This window comes from Fonsecaea monophora (assembly GCF_001642475.1).
Source record: "Fonsecaea monophora strain CBS 269.37 chromosome Unknown Scaff43, whole genome shotgun sequence".
Lineage (NCBI taxonomy): Eukaryota > Fungi > Ascomycota > Eurotiomycetes > Chaetothyriales > Herpotrichiellaceae > Fonsecaea > Fonsecaea monophora.
Genome location: NW_019173974.1, coordinates 234,582 through 255,018, shown reverse-complemented (window position 1 = coordinate 255,018; position 20,437 = coordinate 234,582). Strand labels below are relative to the sequence as shown.

Genomic DNA, 20,437 nt, shown 5'->3' with positions numbered 1-20,437 from the left:
AGAGAGGTCTGTCCCCCAGGGGACGCTTCAGCTGGAACTCTCGGACGGGATCTCGTGGTACGAGAGATGGGACTCACCCTGAGAGAGGTCTGTCCCCCAGGGGACGCTTCAGCTGGAACTCTCGGACGGGATCTCGTGGTCCGAGAGATGGGACTCGCCCTGAGAGAGGTCTATCCCCCAGGGGACGCTTCAGCTGGAACTCTCGGACGGGATCTCGTAGTACGAGAGATGGGACTCATCTAGAGAAAGGTCTATCCCCTAGGGGACGCTTCTAGTTCTGGGGATATTTAAGTTAATAAACTTGCTTTTAATTTACAATTTATGATAACTAATACTGAGAATGGATCCTGTCCCCTAGGGGACGCTTTTAATCGTAGTAAGTGAGCTGCGACCGACGGGGGGGTTCCCTCCTGTATGGTCATTTTAGGGAAATTTCTAGCCCTAACCTGACATCCCTGGGCCGTTTTTCCCCTACAGTATCACAGAAAAGGAACGAATATGAAGAGCAAAACCTATTGTCAAGGGAGCAGACTCTTGAGGCAATAGAAGCACACACACAATTAACCGATGCCATCACTGACCCTAGACGTCCTCTACAGCCGATCGAGAGAGATGACTGCGCCGGAGACAGAGGTGGCTGAAGCAAGATCCGGAGTGGAATCTGCAGAGAAGGCATTGATTACTGCTAAGCACCACAAGTCAAAAGGAAGAACAGCCCTAATTGGGTTGGCGCAACAAGAACTTCCTTCTACAAAAAACAGCACGGAACTTATGTCCGGACCTGGAGAATTGAAAAGACACCGAGACAGCTATGACCTCCATATAGCCCAGAGGGTTATGGCCCGTGCGGGGGGCCAGTTACGCGTAGCGCAGCTCGAGGTCAAGAGATGGAAAGTTTCGTAAAGTGGATTGACGGCCAATATCCCGCTCTCGCGGCCGACTGCGGGCACCCTGCCAATAGTGTGTAGGCACTCTGCCTCAGCACCTTGCACAAAGAGATGATTCCAAGAGAACAAAGTGGCTTCTTCGGGGAAACGCTGTACACCCTAAGTCTGTCCCTGGTCCGAATCCCTCATCCAGGATCTCGAAACGATCGAAATTCGATTCGAATAATGTCAAATCTCGTTCACTGGATTCCGGTCTATCACAGACGACTCCAGCACAGCGCCAACCTGTGGAAACGACCATTTCACCTCGTCGAAGTCAACGACTACAACAAGTGAAGCCCCCAGCCAATGAAGTTGATACAAAGAACGTTCTGCATTCAGTGCATTCTTCCAGAGTCACTGAGACAAGGGCTGCGTCGCAAGCGAAAACCCGAAACTCTCATCCAAGACGATGATCTATTTTTGGGACGAACCCAACGACACTCAAGAAAACCCGTGCCTCCTGCAGAGGTATAATGCTCTGTGTGGAAAACAAAAATGCTTGTTACATATGATCTATCTACAACGTGGTAATGCAACTTTGCGCAAGTCAGTTTGAACCTCGGATAAACTGGGAGATGGCTTTTGACCCTCAATCAACCCCACAATCTACGGGGTGGCAAGGTTGTTCTCTTCGAGCCAATGATGGAATATAAGATGGAAACTAGTCCTCGCTGGATCCACCGGGCCTCAGAGCTCTTCTTGAGCAGTCCAAGCCCACTTCAAGCCATTCCATCTTTCTAAGTGCGAAGAAAGCATTGTTTCATCTCTTCCTTCTATCCAAAAGATCGGGTTCAAAACAGCTTTCTGGACCGTCTTTTAGCCTAACATATCTTGATTCAGCTCCGCAGGCCAAACTCAACAAGTCAAGAACACTTGTGGCCTACAATCTCTCACAAGATCAACGCGTACTTGCTCAAAGGACACATACACTGAAAGGTTGGAGAATTATGTCGGCATCAAGTTCAGCGACGACAAGGCCCAGAGCTTGTGAAGAGTGTCGGCAACAAAAGGTGAGTCAAGTCTGGTCTCTATGATCCAAGTCATTGTTATCTCTGGGGGAGCCCAGGAAGCAGCTCACATCTGCTAGATAAGATGCGATGCGCATCTTGATTACTCGAAGCCCTGTTCCAAGTGTAGAAAGTCGGGCGTCCAATGCAACTTCATAGCGGACTTTACAAGGCGAAAAACACGATCGTTTGTACCTCCTATCTTCGACATGTTGTCGTTCCGACTGACTACGATGTAGGAAGGCGAAGATGCAGCGTGAAATAGACGGACTTCGAAGAGCACTACAACTTACAGAGAACGCAGAAGAACTCGGAAATATGCCTCCTGGTCCTCCAGCACGTTCACGTCTCTACCATCCCACGTCCATCGCCTCTTCAGTGGTACCGCAATCTGACGCCCGGCTCACTCCTTTCTTTTCATCGCTTAACGATCCATCCGCAATGACCACAATTCCAGAGCCTGACCCACGCCAGGATCTCACTTCAAACGCTCCATACAATCCTGCTGGACACCCACCTGCATTTCAATATTCCTACCATCCTTCGCCTGTTGCTATCGCTTCATTAGTCGAACCTAGCGCTCGCATCCCAGCTTTCTCTCCGCCTCTTGATGGTCTCGAAATTGAGCCTCAAAAGCTGGAGGATTGCTATTCCTTGTGAGTACTGATTTTCATACCTAGCCTGATTTCTGATCAATATTGACTACAAACAGGTACTTCAGCCATTATCACTCGATCATACCAATCCTGGACCCACAGCAAAGCTGCCGCGAATGCTTCCAATATTCCCCATTGCTATTCTGGACCATCATAGTGACTGGCTCAAGAAGATACAGTCTTGATCCCACATTGCTTGAAGTGCTAGCCCCCAAAGTCTCCAACTTGGCAGCACTGGCAACAACAAGGATTTCCGAATATATTCCAACTATTACTGCCCTACTCCTGCTCTGTGTTTGGCCTCTACCTATGGAGAACGCATCGGATGACCCTTCGCCTATTTATGCAGGGGTTATAACGCAGCTCTCCCAACAGAATGGTCTACACATGCTCAGCAGAAGACAAGACTTCTCACACAATCATTTGATCAGAGACACCGACAGCGATATCTTTCTCGCCACTTTGTGGGCATGGTGCAAACTGATCTGCAGCACGTAAGATCCCAGAGCGCGTTCCTTACAAATATATTCTGAATTTTGCTCAGTGTCAATACGCATTGCGGCCTGCATCATCACGTTTTTGAAGATGCCTTCGACCTGGAACAACAGAGTAAAGATGTTCTTGATTCTCTAAGCAGACCCGTCTTTTGGATGCTTCAGTTTGCTAACATGATGTCCAATGCCAATCAAACTCTAATGAAAGGCGGATATGGAGAACAAGACGTTGAGAGGCCTTACCAGCTTCTAGCTATGATCAAGTTTTACGACGACGAGATTTTAAAGCTCAAGCGGCAGACACAAGGGCAGCTTGGTATGGCATATTGTTGACCTTCCTCGCTCTTACTCGCTGTTTTACAATACAATACTGATTGTTGACAGCCGAGATTTATTTCACCTCTGCGAGATTGCACACCGGAGCCTATTATTTCTTCATCTTGAAGCAATTGCCCTCAAATCTTTCGCATCTGGTCGAGGTGCACCATGTGGCTTGTGCCTTTATTGACAATATCACGTCTCGAGATCAGAAGGACGACTATGCTCTCTATCTTTCGGAACAATTCTACAGGACTCTCACCCTCGCTGCCATGGTGATACTGCGGGTGTGCCGCAGTCCGGAACTGAGCTCGACAATCGACTATACCCTTGGAGAACAGTCTTACTTCGCGGCGATTCGCATACTCAAGAAGAGAGCCCTGAAAAACAATGATCTCAACGCTCGAATGGCGGCAACTTTGTCGCAGCTATGGCGAAGTAAACGCATTTTTACGCGACATGATGGATCGATTGACAGCCTCAAGGTTCGAATCCGGACGAGAGGGGTAAGCCATGAGACACACGCTTCTGCTATAGAATATGGCAGGCTAATTGTATGGCGTCGCAGGCTATGGGAGTGGTATACGACTGTCTCTGGTATTGGCGGCAAGAATTTTTAGGACAGTCAAACCCATACTCGGAAGAAAACAGTGGCAATCACGCTCAAAGCCAGAGGCCTTTGGTTTCTAACACACAGGCTGTCTCTTCTGCTCACCAGGCTACCACTCAAGTATCCGACTTCGATACCAGCGGCGGCGCACATCTAGGGGTCGACGATGATGCGTTTTTCTCCGAATGGAACTGGTCTACTACCGCATTTTTGTCCACTGAACTATCTCACGACTTCGGAGATTCTGCCGTGTCAATATAGCTACGTCCGGCTTGACCCTGAAAGTTCTCATTTGAGCGGGAACGGGAGCTTCAAACCATCCCGCAGTGGTTCATGTCGGCTCAGTATGACGACAGAAAGTTCTCATGGGCACAAAGTAAAGTGGGACTTTTCTCCATGACGACTATCTCCTTCGACTCTGGCGCCTTGGTATCATGGGGTATTCTCCAGATGAATATGAGTCTAGACTCCTGGTCAATCTGCTGGAAATGACTCTACCATCACATCTGAACATTGCATGTGTCCATCTCCGCCGAAATTGTGGTGGTCTCTAGTCGCCGACTTGTCGGTCAGTATGGCCGAGAACTCGGCGCGCTTGGAAACTCTTCCTCGATGCCAAGCACTCCCTTATGGAACTGATCCCCAAAACCGGAGAAAGACGGGGTTACGAATAGTGGGGCTGTGCCTCACATTCCTGCTCCCCCAGAGGCAGAGCTGTTAATTTAACTCCGAAACGTGGCGAGGAGGAAAAGCTCAGAACACTACGGGATTGCCTCTCTGGGGGAACTATTCAGGCCCGCGGCAATGCCGTCTTTACGGCCCTTCTATCGATTTCCGACACGATCCTGTCCTTTTGTCCCCTCGATGGCTGTGTCGACTTGTGGATAAATCAAGCATCAGGCCATGCAGCTCCTTGAGTGGGTTTTGTTGGATTATATTTCAATCGACAGTGGTGAACTTCGCTACCATCTATTGTCAGCAGACGGCCCCGCCCAATTTTCATTTCAACAAAGATTTACACGAGTTCCCAATTGAGGCTTCTCCTGTAGCCATAGGTATATGTCATGATTTCGCAACCTAACAAAGGACAACCGTTGACCCGGCTCGCGGCGGAACGGCTTACACAAGTCTCCTCGGAGGAGCTGTCGGAGGAAGTAAGAGACAAGGTGTCTCAATGTCTCCTAGACTTCCTTGGAGCTTGTCAGGCTGGACTTGGTGGTGATCTCGGGCCGCCTTTGCTCAAGTACGCACAGCTTCATGCTGGTAACCCCGAAGCATTTGTCTTCGGCAGTGACAAAGCAATGTCTGCTGAAACAGCCGCTTTCATCCACGCCGCCCTTTCAAACAGGTGAGATGTCTCTTTACGTGTTCCACTGTTATCAGTCCCATATCGGATTGCCGAAGCTTCTCCAGAGAAAAACACTGACAGATCTGGGGCAACAGCACAGTTCGTGATGATATGCACCTTGACTCATGCTCGCACATGAGCTCTATGGTCATTGCTGCCAGCTTAGCCATTGCCCAACGCGATGGTTGGACGGGTGAGCAACTCATTCGGGCAATCGTGGGAGGGTACGATGTCGGGGCAGCGCTAGGATATTCCATTCGAGGAGGAGGGCAGTTCAATACTCACTTTCGCAGCACTGCTCTGGTCGGCTCGTTCGCTGCGGCGGGAGCTCTCATTGCAGGCAGTCCACCTGAGCATGATGAGGCAGCCATGCGGATTTTGTGTTTGGCAATCAACATGGTATGTGGTATTAACGCATGGGCACATACGGGAGGCAGAGAAATCCATATTCATAATGGGTCAGCAAGTGCAGCAGCCATCACCAGCTACGACCTTGGCCGGAACGAGTTCCCTGTGAGTGATGTCGTCCTCGAGGGCAAGGATGGCTACTTTGACGCTCTCGGGGTCGATTCGAACGCCTCTGGTCGGTTCAGAAGCTGGATTGAAACCTCTCCCCTAGGTAGAGGGATCCTCGAAACCCATTTCAAGCCTGTATCCTGCTGCAACTTCACGCAGGCCTCCACCGCCATTGCTATAAAGATGCACAAGGACTTCCAGGCCAAAACCGCGAATGCAGATGAGATCTCCAAGATTCACATCACCACAACCCCCGGTGCACTCGCTTACCCTGGGTGCGATGACGCCGGGCCACTCCCCAGCAAATCCAGCGGGAAACTTAGTATACAGTTTGGCGTCGCCGCAGGCCTCGTCTTTGGGCGCTTCGACGATGGTACGTCAACATGCGTCGACGACCCAGTGGTCAATTCCCTCATGGGCAAAATGTCCGTGTCTACAAACCCAGAATTCGAAAAGAGCTACGAAGAGGGCTTGCAACCCGCCAAAATTGAGATTTTCTTCAGGGACGGCACTGTGATCACCGAGGCGGCACCGGATGTGCCCTGGTTGGACGGACCGGCAGTTACGAGGAGGTTTCTTGAAGAGATTTCTCCATTCTTGCCGGCGGAGAGAGCGCAGACGTTGGCCGATCGGTGTCGAGATCTAGGGAATGTTACTGATGCCGGACGCAAGCTGCTCGTGGTCTAGACCAAGTCCAATCCCGATTCGTGTCCGATTCCTGTACTTAGAATTCTCGCTTGAAGTGAAGCAGATACCGTTATATCACCGTAATGTTACTCGGTAGAGAGCTGGAAATCCGTATCTTTGGAGAACGATCTTTCATTCCTTGACAATGGTATGAGCAACCATGAAGAACAGGCTCCATTCCTATCAACTTCATGAACCATGAGGTATTTGATGGGCCTGGCGTCCTTGGCTCTGAACCGATTTCGCTCTCCATGATGTAAGATCCTACTGAGATGGGGTAGCCACAGTACTTGTGAGCGTCCGATTTAGGAACCTTACAGCATTTGGTTGCAATAGGAAACTATTGATCGACAAAAGAGTTGTTATCGGTAAACAACTATTTACAAAACTTGACCCAATTTGACTGCATTCTGACTGTGGTAATCACTCATTTGTACCACGTTGTGGTCACCGTCCCAATCTTCTGAACACTGGTTTTCCCTTCACCATGCTTTGCTACAACATGTGCTGTCAGGTTGGCCTTGATGCGGTTGTGCACCCATTCACTGCTCGTGGGCGCCTCTCCGTCCTTAAACCACTTCCGTACTCCATGGCGTTGCAGAACAGGACTCTCTTCGAGAAGTGTATTGATGACCACCTCATCATTGGGAACAACGAAGTAGAAGACACTGCTGCGATCATGGTTTCTCTGGTCAGTGGGGGGCTCAACCACTCGATGAACGGCCGCTTTGTAGTAGTTTCCCGTCCACCACATCATCGGCTCGCCTGCATTCACGATGATGGCGCCAGGAATATGAGGGATAAACTTCCATTGTGATTCATCGCCATAGTCCCGGACCTGTAGAGTCGCCATTGGTTGACTGAACAGGAGTGAAATGGAGGTCAAGTCTTGATGACCACCAAGCCATAGCTTCTTCTCGTCTGCACCCCCTTCGGCTGGAATGTCATAGTACTCCATCCAGCGAAACCAGGATTCGTCATGCTTGTCGTAGCTGTGAGCCTTGACGAAGAATTCCTCGTCTCCAATCTCGAGGGAGATGGCGAAGAGTCTCAGAATCTTGTAGAGGATATCTTTGTGGACTGTGTCGATGAATTCTTGGACCTCTTCGCGGTATGGCTCCAATGTCTTGGGCTGTTCGTGGGTTGTCATATCCCTGTGCACGTTGAACTGTTCGATCCTGTCCGGGGTACCCCCGAGTGTCTTCCACATCCCGCGAGGTTTGAACCCAGGATATTCTCCTTTCCCAGTGAGATCTGCTCTGAGTCTTTCTTTCTCCTCTTGGGGGGTGCGTGACAGAATGGTGTGGCCAATATCGACGATGCGTTCAATAGTTTCTTCACTGATTCCATGGTTGACGATTACGAAGAATCCATGGGAGGTCATGGCCTTGTGGACTTGTTTTGCAAGTTCCTTTTTGTCGGCGGGAGTGTCTTTGTAGAGTGAGAAATCTAAGATATCGAGGTCGGCATAGTCGAGCTTCTCTTTGGTTGGCTCAACAGGGACAAAGTGGTCCACTTCAGGTAATGTCTTTGAGATCATCTTGTTGAATAGGTTCGAGATGATACCGTGAATATTTGGAGTTTGGTATAGCTAGGTAGTCGAGTCCGATATTTGAGGCAAAGAGGTCAGGTAGGCATTGCTCCTTATAATCCCTAAAAGTCAGTGAATATGAGAAACGCGCAGGGTATAGTTCCTGTGTCAAACCTCACAGTATGGAATGTCATGGTATGTTTGACCGGCAGATCATCCCTGCGAGGCCGTGGCATCCTGCAAAGCCGACAACTCGCAGCACCGTTGCTCCGTGCGATGTAGCAAGTTCAGTACGATATGGTTCATCAATTCCATGTGGGCGTAGGACTCGCAATTTAGACTGTCCGAAAACTCGGCCAGTCCTTGGGACTGCGGAGACCATCTATCAATATCGCTTGTTCTCACTAATCACTACTCTCTGTGACGCGGACTGAGACCCTGAAGAAAGGCCGGTACCATTCCAGGCCAGGCTGAAATGGGGGGAGGGATTGTTCACAGCTCGTATCTCGCAATGCTACGTCAAATTCTGTAACATGGGCATCGTCCCTTGTATAGGTTCGTCATTACGCCATTGATGCACACAATCATATCTGCTCTTCCAGGCTTGTCACCTTCTAGCTTCCCGACACTCTTTACAATGTATCAGTCACTCAATCCTGGTATTTTCGTGACTTCCAGAAGCTCTCCTGTCGCTTCCACTTTGACCTTCTGAGATGGGATGACGACAGTCAGAAAACGGCAATAGTCATCGGAGTTATTCATCCAGGCATGGAATGTTCCTCTGTAATGGTTTGGTCAGCAACAGTGGCGCTCTTCAATACTGGGGGGGCTGATGGGCCATAAACACCATCAGTCACACTTACTTTTGAATATACACGTCTCCCTCTCTCAAAGTCTCGACAGCTCCGTCGTCCAAGAGTAACTGTAGTGACCCCTTCAGCACCACACCGTAGTCGAGACTCTCGTTGCGGTGCAAGTATGGTTTTGCGCCATCTGGAGTGGGAGGAACATCCACAATCTGGCAGACTATTCCCTTCTCGCCCTGGCCTCGACGTATATTGTCCACGGTGAGCTCTTCTCTTCCACCTTGGATTTTGACCGGATATTCTCGAGTACGATGAATCAGTGTGGCGCCAACTGGTTGAGGTGTGGAGGGATCGGACCTCGCGCCTTTTGGAGTTGGATTGACGGGCGTGAGTAGATCATCGAACTCGAAAATAGCCTTTCCATCTCGATCGTGACCTGTGACGAGTCTTCTTGTAGGAGGGAGATGATTCAATTGTTCCATCTTTCTTCTGTAGTGAAACAATTCTGGAGGTGTTGTGGGAAGAGTGGGTGGATTTTCCTGTTCGCCCAAGGTGTCTTTTCTATGTCAAGCCGCGACTGCAGTACTATTTTCTGTTCGTCGAGCTAGAATCCATGCCATGAGTTGCTTTTCACATCCATGACATTCACCTTCTCCAATGTACTAACCACACGTCTCACAGACTAATTTCACCGACTTCTCGGCCTGTTAACGTGTCGGTCACCAACCTCATTTCCCCTGCCTTTTTTAGTCCCACCTTCTGTTGGAACGAAGTAAAAGTCGGAACCTAGGCGAAATCTGTAGGTGCTTTATAGTTGAAACATATTGCAGTGTCTCAGACAAGGGTTCAAGTATACAGTCTCCTCTATCCGTGCTGTCCATTGCAGCTGCTCTTGCAACAACGACAATGGGGTCTATTTCTGAGTCTCAGGGTATGCCAGCTGCCCATAAACTACGAAAGCTCCTACAAGAAGACAAGACCATATTTTGTCCTGGGGTATACGACGGCATCACTGCCCGACTGGCATTGAAAGAAGACTTCGATGCGCTCTATATGACCGGAGCCGGAACCGCAGCATCCAGGCTGGGTGAGCCAGACCTCGGCCTTGCGACAATGAACGATATGGTGGAAAATGCTGGAATGATTGCCTCACTGGACCGTTCAGTCCCCGTTATTGCAGACGCCGACACGGGTTATGGCGGACCTCTGATGGTGGCCAGAACGGTCCGCGCCTATATCTCTGCTGGCGTGGCGGCAATGCATCTTGAAGACCAAGTCCAGAACAAGCGCTGTGGGCATCTGGCAAACAAAGAGCTGGTGGATGAAGAAACATACTTGACTCGGATCCGGGCAGCTGTATTGGCCCGTGATGAGATGCGCAAGGTGTCTGGAGGCTCAGCAGACATTGTTCTCATCGCACGTACCGACTCGATCCAATCACTAGGCTATGAGGCTGCAGTTTCACGTCTCCGAAATGCTGTTTTGGCGGGCGCCGATGTTGCTTTCCCGGAGGGCATGACTACTATGGAACAATGCAGTCGTGTCTGCAAAGACCTAGCTCCCACGCCTGTCCTTCTGAACATGGTGGCTGGAAGTATCACTCCCCACCTCAGTGTTCAGGAAGCCAACAAGCTGGGCTTCAAGATTGTGATCTTCCCTTCCGTGGCTTTAGACGCAGTCACGGAAATGGTGGGAGAGGCGATGAGGGAACTGAAGAAGAATCAAAGACCAGTTGCCAGCGACACTCGAAAGAGGGCAGGTGTCAAGTACCTATTCAATATTCTGGGTCTTCAAGAGCGTATGGCTTTTGACAATGCAGCAGGAGGCAAATCTTTTGTTGAAGGGGCTTGAAGCGACAACCCATATGTTATTGCTGTGATAGATATAACAGAGAGTAAATACATGGCTCTTCCTGCCAACAAGTTCTTCTTACTCGCGTACCTCCTCTCCCTCCTTTCCAAGTCATGATTGAAATTATACTTCGAGTGGATAGTTCATTGAACCTGAATAACAATCTTGCCCCAGAAATGCTGCCTCTCCATTTCTTTGTAGGCTTCCGGCGCTTCTTCAAATTTGAATATTCGATCGGCGACGATGGGTTTGATGTTGTGTTCTTCGAGGAACGTGTTCATCTGATTAAACATACTCTTCGGACCAACATTCATCCCTCTGACAATACAGAGTTGCCGCTGTATCCAAGAGATGTTGGGTAGGCTTTCACTATTCCCTCTTCCACCGAGGAACCCCACCATAGACACGACGCCCTCGGGTCTAATGGCTTTCAAGCTCTGAGATACTGTATTTTCGCCGCCAACTTCAACGACATGATGCACGCCAAGCCCGTCTCGAGTCAGAGATCTTGCAATTTCTCCCCAGTCAGTGTTGGACCTGTAATTGATGACATGTTGGACGCCCAATGCTTTGAGCTTCTCTGCCTTGTCTGCGGTCGAAGTGGTGGCGATGACCTTCGCGCCAATGGCCAATGCGAGCTGGATCGCAAATAACGAGACACCGCCGGTTCCTTGCGTGAGTAGGAAATCCCCTGGTTGGAGAGCCCTTGATTCGAGGCCGAACAAACAATTCCAGGCAGTCAGGGCAGCGCAGGGTAAGGTGGACCCTTCAATATATGAGAAGTTTTTGGGCATCAACACAAGACCCGTCTCTTCAAATACTCCGTATTGTCGCAGAACACCGTCACGTTGACTCCCCAACGAGCTCTGCCGGATTTCAGGTGTCACGATGCCATCCTGAAGGTCTTGCATGAAGTTCATGCAGACCCTGTTCCCCAGCTTGAATTGCTTCACTCCAGAACCAATGGCAACGATCTCTCCTGCGCCATCAGAGCAGGCAACAAAGCTTTTTGCCAACGGCAATGTGTATCGGCCCAGGGCAATGGCAATGTCGCGGTAATTTAAGGAAACTGCTTCGATGCGAACCAGACACTGAGTCTCCCCCAAGTCAGGCAGCGGAACGTTCTCCTGAAGTTGAAGAGCTGCGATTCCCTTGTTTGGGTCAATCACCCACTGGGCAGTTTTGCGAACCGTCATTATGAGGATGAACTATCCAAACAAGCTATCAGTGTTACCTTGGTCCGTCACTCGTCTTATATCAAGCGAAATCGCGACAGTCCACGAAGGAACACTTGATGGGTATGCTGATGACTCCCGTACAGCTTACTTACGGTATCTAAATTCAAGCTATGAAACGCGAGAAAGAATGATCGATGGAAACTGTCCTCTTCATTTCAAAGTGACAACGGTGGTCCCCGCTCTGACCAGCATCACACCTTTGACAAGCAACCCGCGAGTGGTATTTGCCGCCACTATGGGGAGGTTGCCCGAATAGTCGGCAGAAACAGGGGCAACCCTAAGCTTCTGACCGGCAGCATATTTTCTAGCCAAACATGTCCTCCGAGAATAATCACAGCACGAGAAAGACAGCACTGAACGAGGTACTTAGACGTACACAGGGTTCGGCGCTCTCGGGAGGAGAATGAGCTGGACTCTGGAATACATGGTCGGCTTCTCGAGGGCAAAAAGCACCGACCCGAGGTCAGTTAAGTTCACCAGCAACTCCATGGCGGAGTTTCCATGTGGTCCCGTCGCATGCCAAAAGTACCGAAAGCGCGCCGTCTGGGCCAAACTTTGCTCAGCCAAGGCCGAGTTCTCGCTCCGGTGGATCTGGGGTCATGGTTCCCCAGCTTCCTGCTAATGCATTCGTCTTTATTGGATTCGACCCTGTCTTATACAGAAAAGTCCGTTTCCTGGGTAAGTAACTCACGAGATATCAATCACTACGACTCCTGGGAAAGTTATAAAACTTGCCCCAGAGTCTGCTGTGGTTTCCTTCTGCCTTCTCTTCTATCAGGACATTGCAATATCTGATACTTGCTCAGTCTCTTACCTTTCTGTCTCCTTTCCAACGATGTCGTCCGAAGCGAAAACAATGGCTGCAGTTCCCCTACACATTGAGGAGGGGGTGAAACTCGAATTCGACATTGCTGAAGTGAACGAGCAGGGAAAGCTTGCCACTGAAAAGGTCTTGAACCGAAAATTCGACTTCCGCATTCTCCCATGCTTGTTTCTTCTCTACTTCTTCTCCTTTATGGACAGGGCTAGTATTGGGAACGCCAGCATTGCTGGATTGAACGCCGACCTCAAGCTGCAAGGCCAAAGCTACAGTGTCGCGTTGGCTCTCTTTTTCATCTGTTACTTGATTGTCGACCTTCCGGCCGGCTTGGTGTTCAAGATCATCGGCCCTCGCCCCTTTCTCTGCATCAGCATCTTTTTGTTTGGCACTTGCACCATCTGCCTCGGATTCGTCAAGACTGCATCTCAACTATATGCAGTCCGGTGTCTTCTCGGGCTCTGTGAAGGGGGCTTGACCCCATGTATCGCCATCTACATGGGCATGTTCTATCCACCCGATCATTTACAGCGACGCCTGGCTGTCTACTACTGTGCTGCACCCCTGAGTGGTGCAGTCGGTGGCCTACTCGCGTCTGGTCTCGGAAAAATTCAAGTCGGATCTTACAGGCACTGGCCATGGATTTTCTTCATCGAAGGAGCCATCTCCATGATCGTCGGGGTTGTCTGCTTTTTCATCCTACCTAACATGCCAGGCCAATCCAGGTTTTTGACCGAAGAAGAGCGCGAGGTGGCCAGAATCAGGTCAGGAAAGATTAGCCGCACCATCGACGTCAATCATGAACAAGAGAAGTTCACCTGGGCAGCAGTGAAACTAGGGCTTCTGGACTGGAACACAATCCTTCTTTCCACTATTAGCATCGGAACGTATTGCAACATCTACGCCTACAGCCTTTTCTCCCCCGCCATCATCAAAAGCTTTGGGTACAGCACGATCCAGTCTCAGCTTCTCAGCGTGCCTCCGTACATATTCGGCACCATTTGTGTCTTCATGACCTCGATCGCGGCGGATCACGTTCACATCCGCGGGCCTTTTGTGCTTGGCCCGTGCTGTATTGAGATCATCGGCTGGATCATCCAGATGACATGCAAGGGTGTCGCAGTGAGATACTTCGGGCTCTTCTTGGTCGCGGGCTCGATCTACCCGATCATCAACTCGACCACATCCTGGCTGATCGGTAATCTGCAGCCTCACTATGTCCGTGCTACCGGGATGTCGTTTGCCGTGACGCTAGGGACGACTGGCGGAATCATTTCGACCTTCACCTACGCAAATGCAAAGACCAATGTTGCTAATGGCGTGGAACTGGCTATGACTGTCATGGTAGTTGCACTATCTGTACTGTTGATGTGGTTGAATCATGCAGAGAACAAGTTGAGAGCTCGCGGCGGTCGAGACTATCGGCTCAACGAAGGGGTTAGTGCGGCACAGCTAGGATCGCGCCACCCAGACTATGTTCTTTCTCTCTAATGGGCTTCACTGGATCAGGTCTCAAGGTCAATGTACATATGATGCCTCTTACTTCAAGGGTCTTAGTGATCTATACCTTTGAAGCAATCCAAATTAGAAGGACCAGCAGAACCGCAGAGTTCGTCTCCAAATGTGACAAGACATTCACACGATTAGAGACTTACTCTTTTCCGATTGCTAGATAGATAGAGGCAGCTAGAACAATTCCATCCATGACCAGTAGCTAATTACTAGCTTGCGTCTGAGAGATATGTGATTCTTGAGTGGACAATCTTAGGCAGATGATCCAAGTTCCATGTCCCGCGTCCCGTATCCCGTGGATGAGGGGATCAGACAAGGCTTTCGAAGATATGGATTCTCAGCATGAAATAAAATACTTCACTTGACATAATCTATCACTTCGTTACCTCTAGTCAGAGGACCATTTTCTGTATTTTACTCATGTAACATATCGACCGATTTACGTCTGCAGATACAGAAGCGACACGGAACTCAGGCATGTTTGCCTATCACGTACATCGAGAGCCTCTGTCACTCTTCAGTCCGGGTCAGGACTACAATCGGCTTCTCTGGAGACTTCTCTGCCTATCCTCCGAGCCATATATGTGTGACATGGTCTGGGTCAGCGACAACACTGACATTTTCCAATGGGTTGGACGTCAGCGCAATGAAATCGGTATCATAACCTGCCTTCAACATGCAAGTTTCGAGAGCTTGAGGGCTCAGGACTTCTGGAGCAGTGGCTGTAGATGCCTCGATCGCCTTCAAGGGGGTCATACCGCCCACTTGAACCGCCAGCTCGAGACCCTTACCGTTGTGGCCGTGACTTACTGGGCTTTCTTTTGCTGATGCCATGGTCTGACCTGCTGGCGATCTTGACGCCGGCAGCCACCGCAGCCCGGTATGCGTTAGCATGCTGCTCTGCTACTGGTTTCAGCTTCTCGAATGCCCTCTTTAAGTGGCTGTGGCTAAGCGGTCGTCCATAATCTCGCGGGTAGGGACTAAGTTGATCCCTTTCTCCTTCATCAGCGCAATCGCCTCGTCATCTAGACAGGTTACGTGCTCGATTGTGGTGGAACCCCTCGAATCGCTGCCTTAATATCTGCCAGACCGTGACCGTGCGCCGCAATTGACCGCTGAGCCTGAGTTGCCTCCTCGACCATGGTCTTGATCTCCTCATCGGAGAACAACTTGTGCTTCGGGTCGTCACAATCGCTAGACGCACCTCGACTTGTGCAAAACTTGATGCATTTGACGCCACGACGTCGTGCGCTGTATGGCACGCGCTATCCCAACTCGGTGATGTGGAGCGGCGAGCTGCGGGTCTATGGGGCCATTCTATATCCGTTTACGATTACCTTTCTAACCGGGTCCTTTTCAGCTTAACCCTGATTGGTAATGGTGGTCTCTGCAGAATAGACACGATGTGATATTCTATTTCATCCATGTCATCTCAATTACACCGGCCCACGGATTTCGGCATACGGTCAAAGCGCTCAAATCTGGACTTGATCAAGTGCCGATATAGTCTCGGTGACCTTGGCCGGAGGACATGACGGAATGGTCTGTAAGATACTGTCCATTGTTGTCTGTTGCCGCTCAGGACTATTCAAACCACCGGGCTCCCTTCGAACTACTTTCAAGATTAGTGACGCTACCCCGCGCTTTCCAGTGAGCAATGTAAATGCCCCGTAGTCTATATATTATTGCTCAAATCGCCCCAACAACTGAGGGCAATATGGTAGTTTGTAAACAACCACCACCTGTGAGGTCCTGGCCATGGTGCGCTCTCTAGTTGTACCACCCTGCCTTCTGGGCACTCCAGTCCAAGCAACCTTTCTTCCAACTCCTTCCGGGCCGGCTAATGTCCGCGTCGCTCATTTTCCTCGGACAGACATGAGCTGAGTGAACCATTTTGCACCGTGTTGCAATGAGCCACGTCGGCTGATGCTGACACTACATCAGCTAAATACCTATCTACAGACTGAACACATCACCTACGTACCGGTCACGTCGGCGGCAGCATTTACAGACCTATTTTCATGCTACCTACCAAATATAAGCTTCGACAACTTCCAGCTACAAGTGTGCCCGGAGCCGCCAGAGAACAACACTGCACTGCTTCTATTCTTCTCTCCCGGCTACTTGGCCCCTCGTGTGGTATACGCTATAATAATACAGTGGGTCCCCTCATTGGGTTTCAATGTACTTGTGATAGATCATGCCCATGATGGCACAATCGTCGAGTACACAGACAACAGTTATGTGGCATAACTCCATGTTACAATCACGGACAATATCCTCACACTACTTGAACCTCGCATTGCGGACGTCTCCTTCGTATTTGACACCGTGACCAACGGTACCCTTTGCCAGCAACTCGGAATACCCTCGCTAGACACCGACCGAATGGTCATATTCGGACACACCTTGGGAGGTGCTAAAGCTGTTGGTGCTTTGCTGGCGAAGTCACGACTTCGGGCCGGCTGCAACATAGATGGAGGTCTCTAGGGAGATGAGATCACCATGATCAGCAGTCGTCCGTACCTCCTATTTACTGCAGGGAACCATCCGGCGTGGAAGGTCTCGTTGGCGGAGAACTGACCTTACCAGATGGGCCGGTGCATAACCCGCTAACCGACTTCCTGGTCCTCCCACAGCTTCTGGGGACAAACCGGACTGACTCGGCCGTTGAGGCCTTCATTGCATCTATTGATTTGATTCTTCCATGAGATACTAGAAGCGAAGTACGCAAATCTGCTCGACATACCGAGCCCAGAATTTCCTGAAGTGTCCTTCAACAAAACGTCCTCTGGCGTACACGACTGAGATCTGCGGTGCTCTTTGCGACGAATCGAGGAAATCGTGCCGGGGCGGAGTTGGTTAGCTGGCGTCGACCACGACTCGCCGAATTAGACGGAGACGTGGTATTCAGTTCTGAGATACAGTCCTTCATCAGTGTCAAAGCGCCTCAGTCTCTGCCACCAAGCAGATCCCTAATGCGAGCCGTCCTTGGCGCTGGTCTTAGAATTCTAGCACCGAAATTCGATTAAAACGTCAATCTCATGGCGACATCTTTTCCCATAGAGTTCTCTAGCTCCTAAATCCTCTCAAAATCATTGGGCAATCTCTCGCCCTTGACCCAGGCCGATACCCCTTGGGCAAAGAGCTCTGGAAACTGCATGTCCCATCCATGCGTTGCCTCTCTTAGCACAATTGCTCCCGACCCATCCTCAGGCCACGCTACGTCCTGTTCAGTCCGCCTGCTCTTCAACGCTTCGCCCGTCTTCTCTATCATAGGCACATCATCCCCTTGCGCCCCCGCAACAGACAGTGTCCGTACTTTCAACTGGCGCACGTGATCCAGGGTGAATGACAAGATCCACGGGAACATATCTTGGACCAACTCCCAAGTGATGTTGTCCCTCATCTCAGCCACCAATTCGTCGCTAAGTTTCAGGCCGAGTAGCGAAGCTTGATACCGGTAAACCCAGTCAGGGAGCCAATGCAGCATAAACCTCATCGTATAATAGGTCAGCCTTGTCCAGCGCGCCATGAACAGGCGTATTCCGACCACTGGCGCAGCACCTGTAACAAAGAGTGAGAGGACGAGGTCGTGGTGGTGCAAGGCGAGGCACTGGCCTATGTAGCCTCCCATGGAGACGCCAACGACGTGTGCCTTTCCGCCATGGGCGTGCGATCGAATGAGTTGTGCGACATAGCAGGCTGAGTTATCGATCGTGCCCGGTTTAATGTGGCGTGACGCAGAATGCAACGGTAGGTCAGGGGCGAGGACATGGTACTCAGAGAGGTGCGGAAGCACGAGCGCAAATTCGAGGCGGCATGTGAAGCCTCCGTGGAGAAGGACAATAGTTGTCGGCTTTTCGTCGTTCAATGAGGTAAATGACAATGATCTTGCTGACGAGTCTGCTGGTGACGATGAGGCCATGACGAACAATCTTTGAGATAGAAATGGTGAATGAGCAGACCATTTGATACATGTCCTGTGGCTTCGATTGGGTACTCCAGGTATCTACCTCGGTAGTTGCTGGGTAGGTACCTACATACCTAGTGAAGTGTTTCGGTTAAGTCTGATGCTTTTGAGGGTGTCAAATACGCTAACCGCTCCAAGATTCTCGTTTACAGTAGGTCCGTAAAAGTCACCGGACACTAGGCCCTTGGCACGCTTCCTGAGTACTACCCCCCCATACACTTCGTAGTTTTTTTCTATATATTTACTATAGTAGAATAGTACAATTAGTATTAATCGATAGCTTAAGAGAAGTACTTTCAGAATCTCGCATCTTCCAGATTAGAACCGTGTATACCAGCCCTTAGCCTCGATAACTACGTTGACTCTCTCGTCCATTGACTTAATAGCATTCTTAATCTTTTTCTTGTCCAGACTTACCTAGGCCCTTGAGATGGCGTTTGTAAAGCGATTAAGGACCTCCTGTGAGTCTCCTACTGTATCGCGAAGGCCTGGATCGATGGCATTAACGAGGCATTTTAGCTCGAACTAGAGGTTCTCGATAGGGTTCAAATCTAGCGAATATAGTGGCTATTTCATTACATCTATTCTATTATCGTTTAGCCATTCTATAACCTTTTTCGCCTTATAAATAGGCGCGTTATCCTACATGAATATCCTGCTAGGCTCCTAGATCGACGGGATGTTATCGGTAAGGACCTAGATATAGGAATTAGTTAAGTAGCCCATTTTCGCTGACTCCTAGTCACGCGAAAGAATGTAGGCATCGGACGATTCGCCTTCGCTAAAGATCGCTACCTAGATCATGATTAAGACGTCTTTAGTCATGCCTTTCTCAGTAATCTTATCCTTATCCCACTTCTCCTAGGGCGTTCGAAAGACCCATTCTCGCTTATTACCACTGCCGCGTTGAATAGAGCATTCGTCGCTCTAGATGACTTTAAGCCAATCCTCCTACGTCCAGTCTTTATAGGCTATTACCTATTTAAAGCGTTACTTAGTACGTTCTTCTGTAAGTCTAGGACGCTTTTTCGCTAGCCATTTCTTGATATTATTATCTCTAAGTAAGCGTAAAATAGTATCATCGGATACATCAAGTTAAAGCCTTTTTCTCAGCTTAACGTAGGAGATCTTCGGTGAGAGCTTTACAGTACGTAGAATAAGTCTCTCTGAACGCTTAGATATCTTTTTAGGTCTTCCTATACGAGCGTTCTTATCTGGTTGTGGATTCCGTAGGATATCTAAGACTGTTGATTTCGGGATGTTTGTAGTACTCGCGATTTCGCGTACAGATTTCCCAGCTAAATGAAGGCCATATACTGTTCCGCGCTTAAAATCAGAATATTCGCGTCTCGAAGGCATCTCTATAACAACTAAACAACAAACGGAGCGATGGTGGTTGAGAAATAATCAATTGAATTATCTGTATCTATTTGGTGGTGTGGGTGCTAAGGGCCTAGTGTCCGGTGACTTTTGCGGACCTACTGTAGAGGCGTCATGGGAAGGGAATTTAGTGGCAATTACGCCTATAAATTTAGGGGCTCACTCATGAATGTCCCTGGCTGCCGAGTGTCTGTCTGTACTGGAGTCCTCTGGATCCCCCTTCTATCGTCGTTTAATCTGACTCTACGGAGGTCTTATCAGGAGTGTCTGTTCCCAGTAGATTCGCGGTGATACTTTCCAGCCTAAAGGCACCAGTTCACAAAAGAGACGCCGATATCGGCACGGGGACACGGCCACTGAATCACGGCTCTGCAGTTCTAAGAGCCCGCCTGTTCCACAATGAAAAGTCAATCTACCATCAACGCATTACCTCGACACTGGTGCATTCCAGAGCAAATCCAGCCTATATGGTAGTTGACCTCGAATGGACGAGTGTCGACACGCCGCTACGATCCCTCTTGCGACATTCACAAAGCTCGATAGTTAGTTATCTCGTGGTAATTGTGATGGACAGGCATGGGGACCAAACAAGAAAGCCAATTCACGGGACTATGAACGCTACTATAGTTTAGCATGCTCTTCAAGTGACACCTCTCGTCTCGCGGGTCCCCTCGACTGCCGTCACCCTCGAACGCATTATTCCTTCGCTCGTGTGACTTGTACTCTGTTCGGAACTGCCATCTGTGCGCCAACCGAGTTTCAAG

At 49.8% G+C, this 20,437-nt stretch overlaps 9 protein-coding genes across 9 annotated transcripts; 4 read left to right on the top strand and 5 right to left on the bottom strand.

The window, feature by feature from the left end:
• Positions 1 to 2,185: 2,185 nt before the first annotated feature.
• On the top strand, positions 2,186 to 4,275 carry AYO21_06348 (hypothetical protein; the record flags this gene model as incomplete). The annotated part of the gene is made up of 5 exons (XM_022656309.1): positions 2,186 to 2,592; positions 2,649 to 3,086; positions 3,137 to 3,402; positions 3,471 to 3,910; positions 3,973 to 4,275. The coding sequence occupies 5 exons, from the start codon at positions 2,186 to 2,188 to the stop codon at positions 4,273 to 4,275; spliced, it is 1,854 nt and encodes a 617-aa protein (XP_022511472.1).
• Positions 4,276 to 5,078: 803 nt separating this feature from the next.
• AYO21_06347 (hypothetical protein) lies at positions 5,079 to 6,565 on the top strand (the record flags this gene model as incomplete). Its single annotated transcript, XM_022656308.1, has 3 exons — positions 5,079 to 5,168; positions 5,220 to 5,362; positions 5,458 to 6,565. 3 exons carry the CDS (start codon positions 5,079 to 5,081, stop codon positions 6,563 to 6,565), a joined length of 1,341 nt encoding a protein of 446 aa, XP_022511471.1.
• A 427-nt stretch (positions 6,566 to 6,992) lies between these two features.
• AYO21_06346 (hypothetical protein) lies at positions 6,993 to 8,105 on the bottom strand (the record flags this gene model as incomplete). The annotated part of the gene is made up of 1 exon (XM_022656307.1): positions 6,993 to 8,105. One exon carries the CDS (start codon positions 8,103 to 8,105, stop codon positions 6,993 to 6,995), a length of 1,113 nt encoding a protein of 370 aa, XP_022511470.1.
• Positions 8,106 to 8,738: 633 nt separating this feature from the next.
• On the bottom strand, positions 8,739 to 9,384 carry AYO21_06345 (hypothetical protein; the record flags this gene model as incomplete). Its single annotated transcript, XM_022656306.1, has 2 exons — positions 8,739 to 8,877; positions 8,960 to 9,384. The coding sequence occupies 2 exons, from the start codon at positions 9,382 to 9,384 to the stop codon at positions 8,739 to 8,741; spliced, it is 564 nt and encodes a 187-aa protein (XP_022511469.1).
• A 424-nt stretch (positions 9,385 to 9,808) lies between these two features.
• Positions 9,809 to 10,753, top strand: AYO21_06344 (hypothetical protein; the record flags this gene model as incomplete). The annotated part of the gene is made up of 1 exon (XM_022656305.1): positions 9,809 to 10,753. The coding sequence occupies one exon, from the start codon at positions 9,809 to 9,811 to the stop codon at positions 10,751 to 10,753; it is 945 nt and encodes a 314-aa protein (XP_022511468.1).
• Positions 10,754 to 10,896: 143 nt separating this feature from the next.
• AYO21_06343 (hypothetical protein) lies at positions 10,897 to 11,949 on the bottom strand (the record flags this gene model as incomplete). The annotated part of the gene is made up of 1 exon (XM_022656304.1): positions 10,897 to 11,949. The coding sequence occupies one exon, from the start codon at positions 11,947 to 11,949 to the stop codon at positions 10,897 to 10,899; it is 1,053 nt and encodes a 350-aa protein (XP_022511467.1).
• Positions 11,950 to 12,847: 898 nt separating this feature from the next.
• AYO21_06342 (hypothetical protein) lies at positions 12,848 to 14,299 on the top strand (the record flags this gene model as incomplete). Its single annotated transcript, XM_022656303.1, has 1 exon — positions 12,848 to 14,299. One exon carries the CDS (start codon positions 12,848 to 12,850, stop codon positions 14,297 to 14,299), a length of 1,452 nt encoding a protein of 483 aa, XP_022511466.1.
• A 585-nt stretch (positions 14,300 to 14,884) lies between these two features.
• On the bottom strand, positions 14,885 to 15,214 carry AYO21_06341 (hypothetical protein; the record flags this gene model as incomplete). Its single annotated transcript, XM_022656302.1, has 1 exon — positions 14,885 to 15,214. One exon carries the CDS (start codon positions 15,212 to 15,214, stop codon positions 14,885 to 14,887), a length of 330 nt encoding a protein of 109 aa, XP_022511465.1.
• Positions 15,215 to 17,399: 2,185 nt separating this feature from the next.
• On the bottom strand, positions 17,400 to 18,248 carry AYO21_06340 (hypothetical protein; the record flags this gene model as incomplete). The annotated part of the gene is made up of 1 exon (XM_022656301.1): positions 17,400 to 18,248. The coding sequence occupies one exon, from the start codon at positions 18,246 to 18,248 to the stop codon at positions 17,400 to 17,402; it is 849 nt and encodes a 282-aa protein (XP_022511464.1).
• Between the last annotated feature and the right edge of the window lie 2,189 nt (positions 18,249 to 20,437).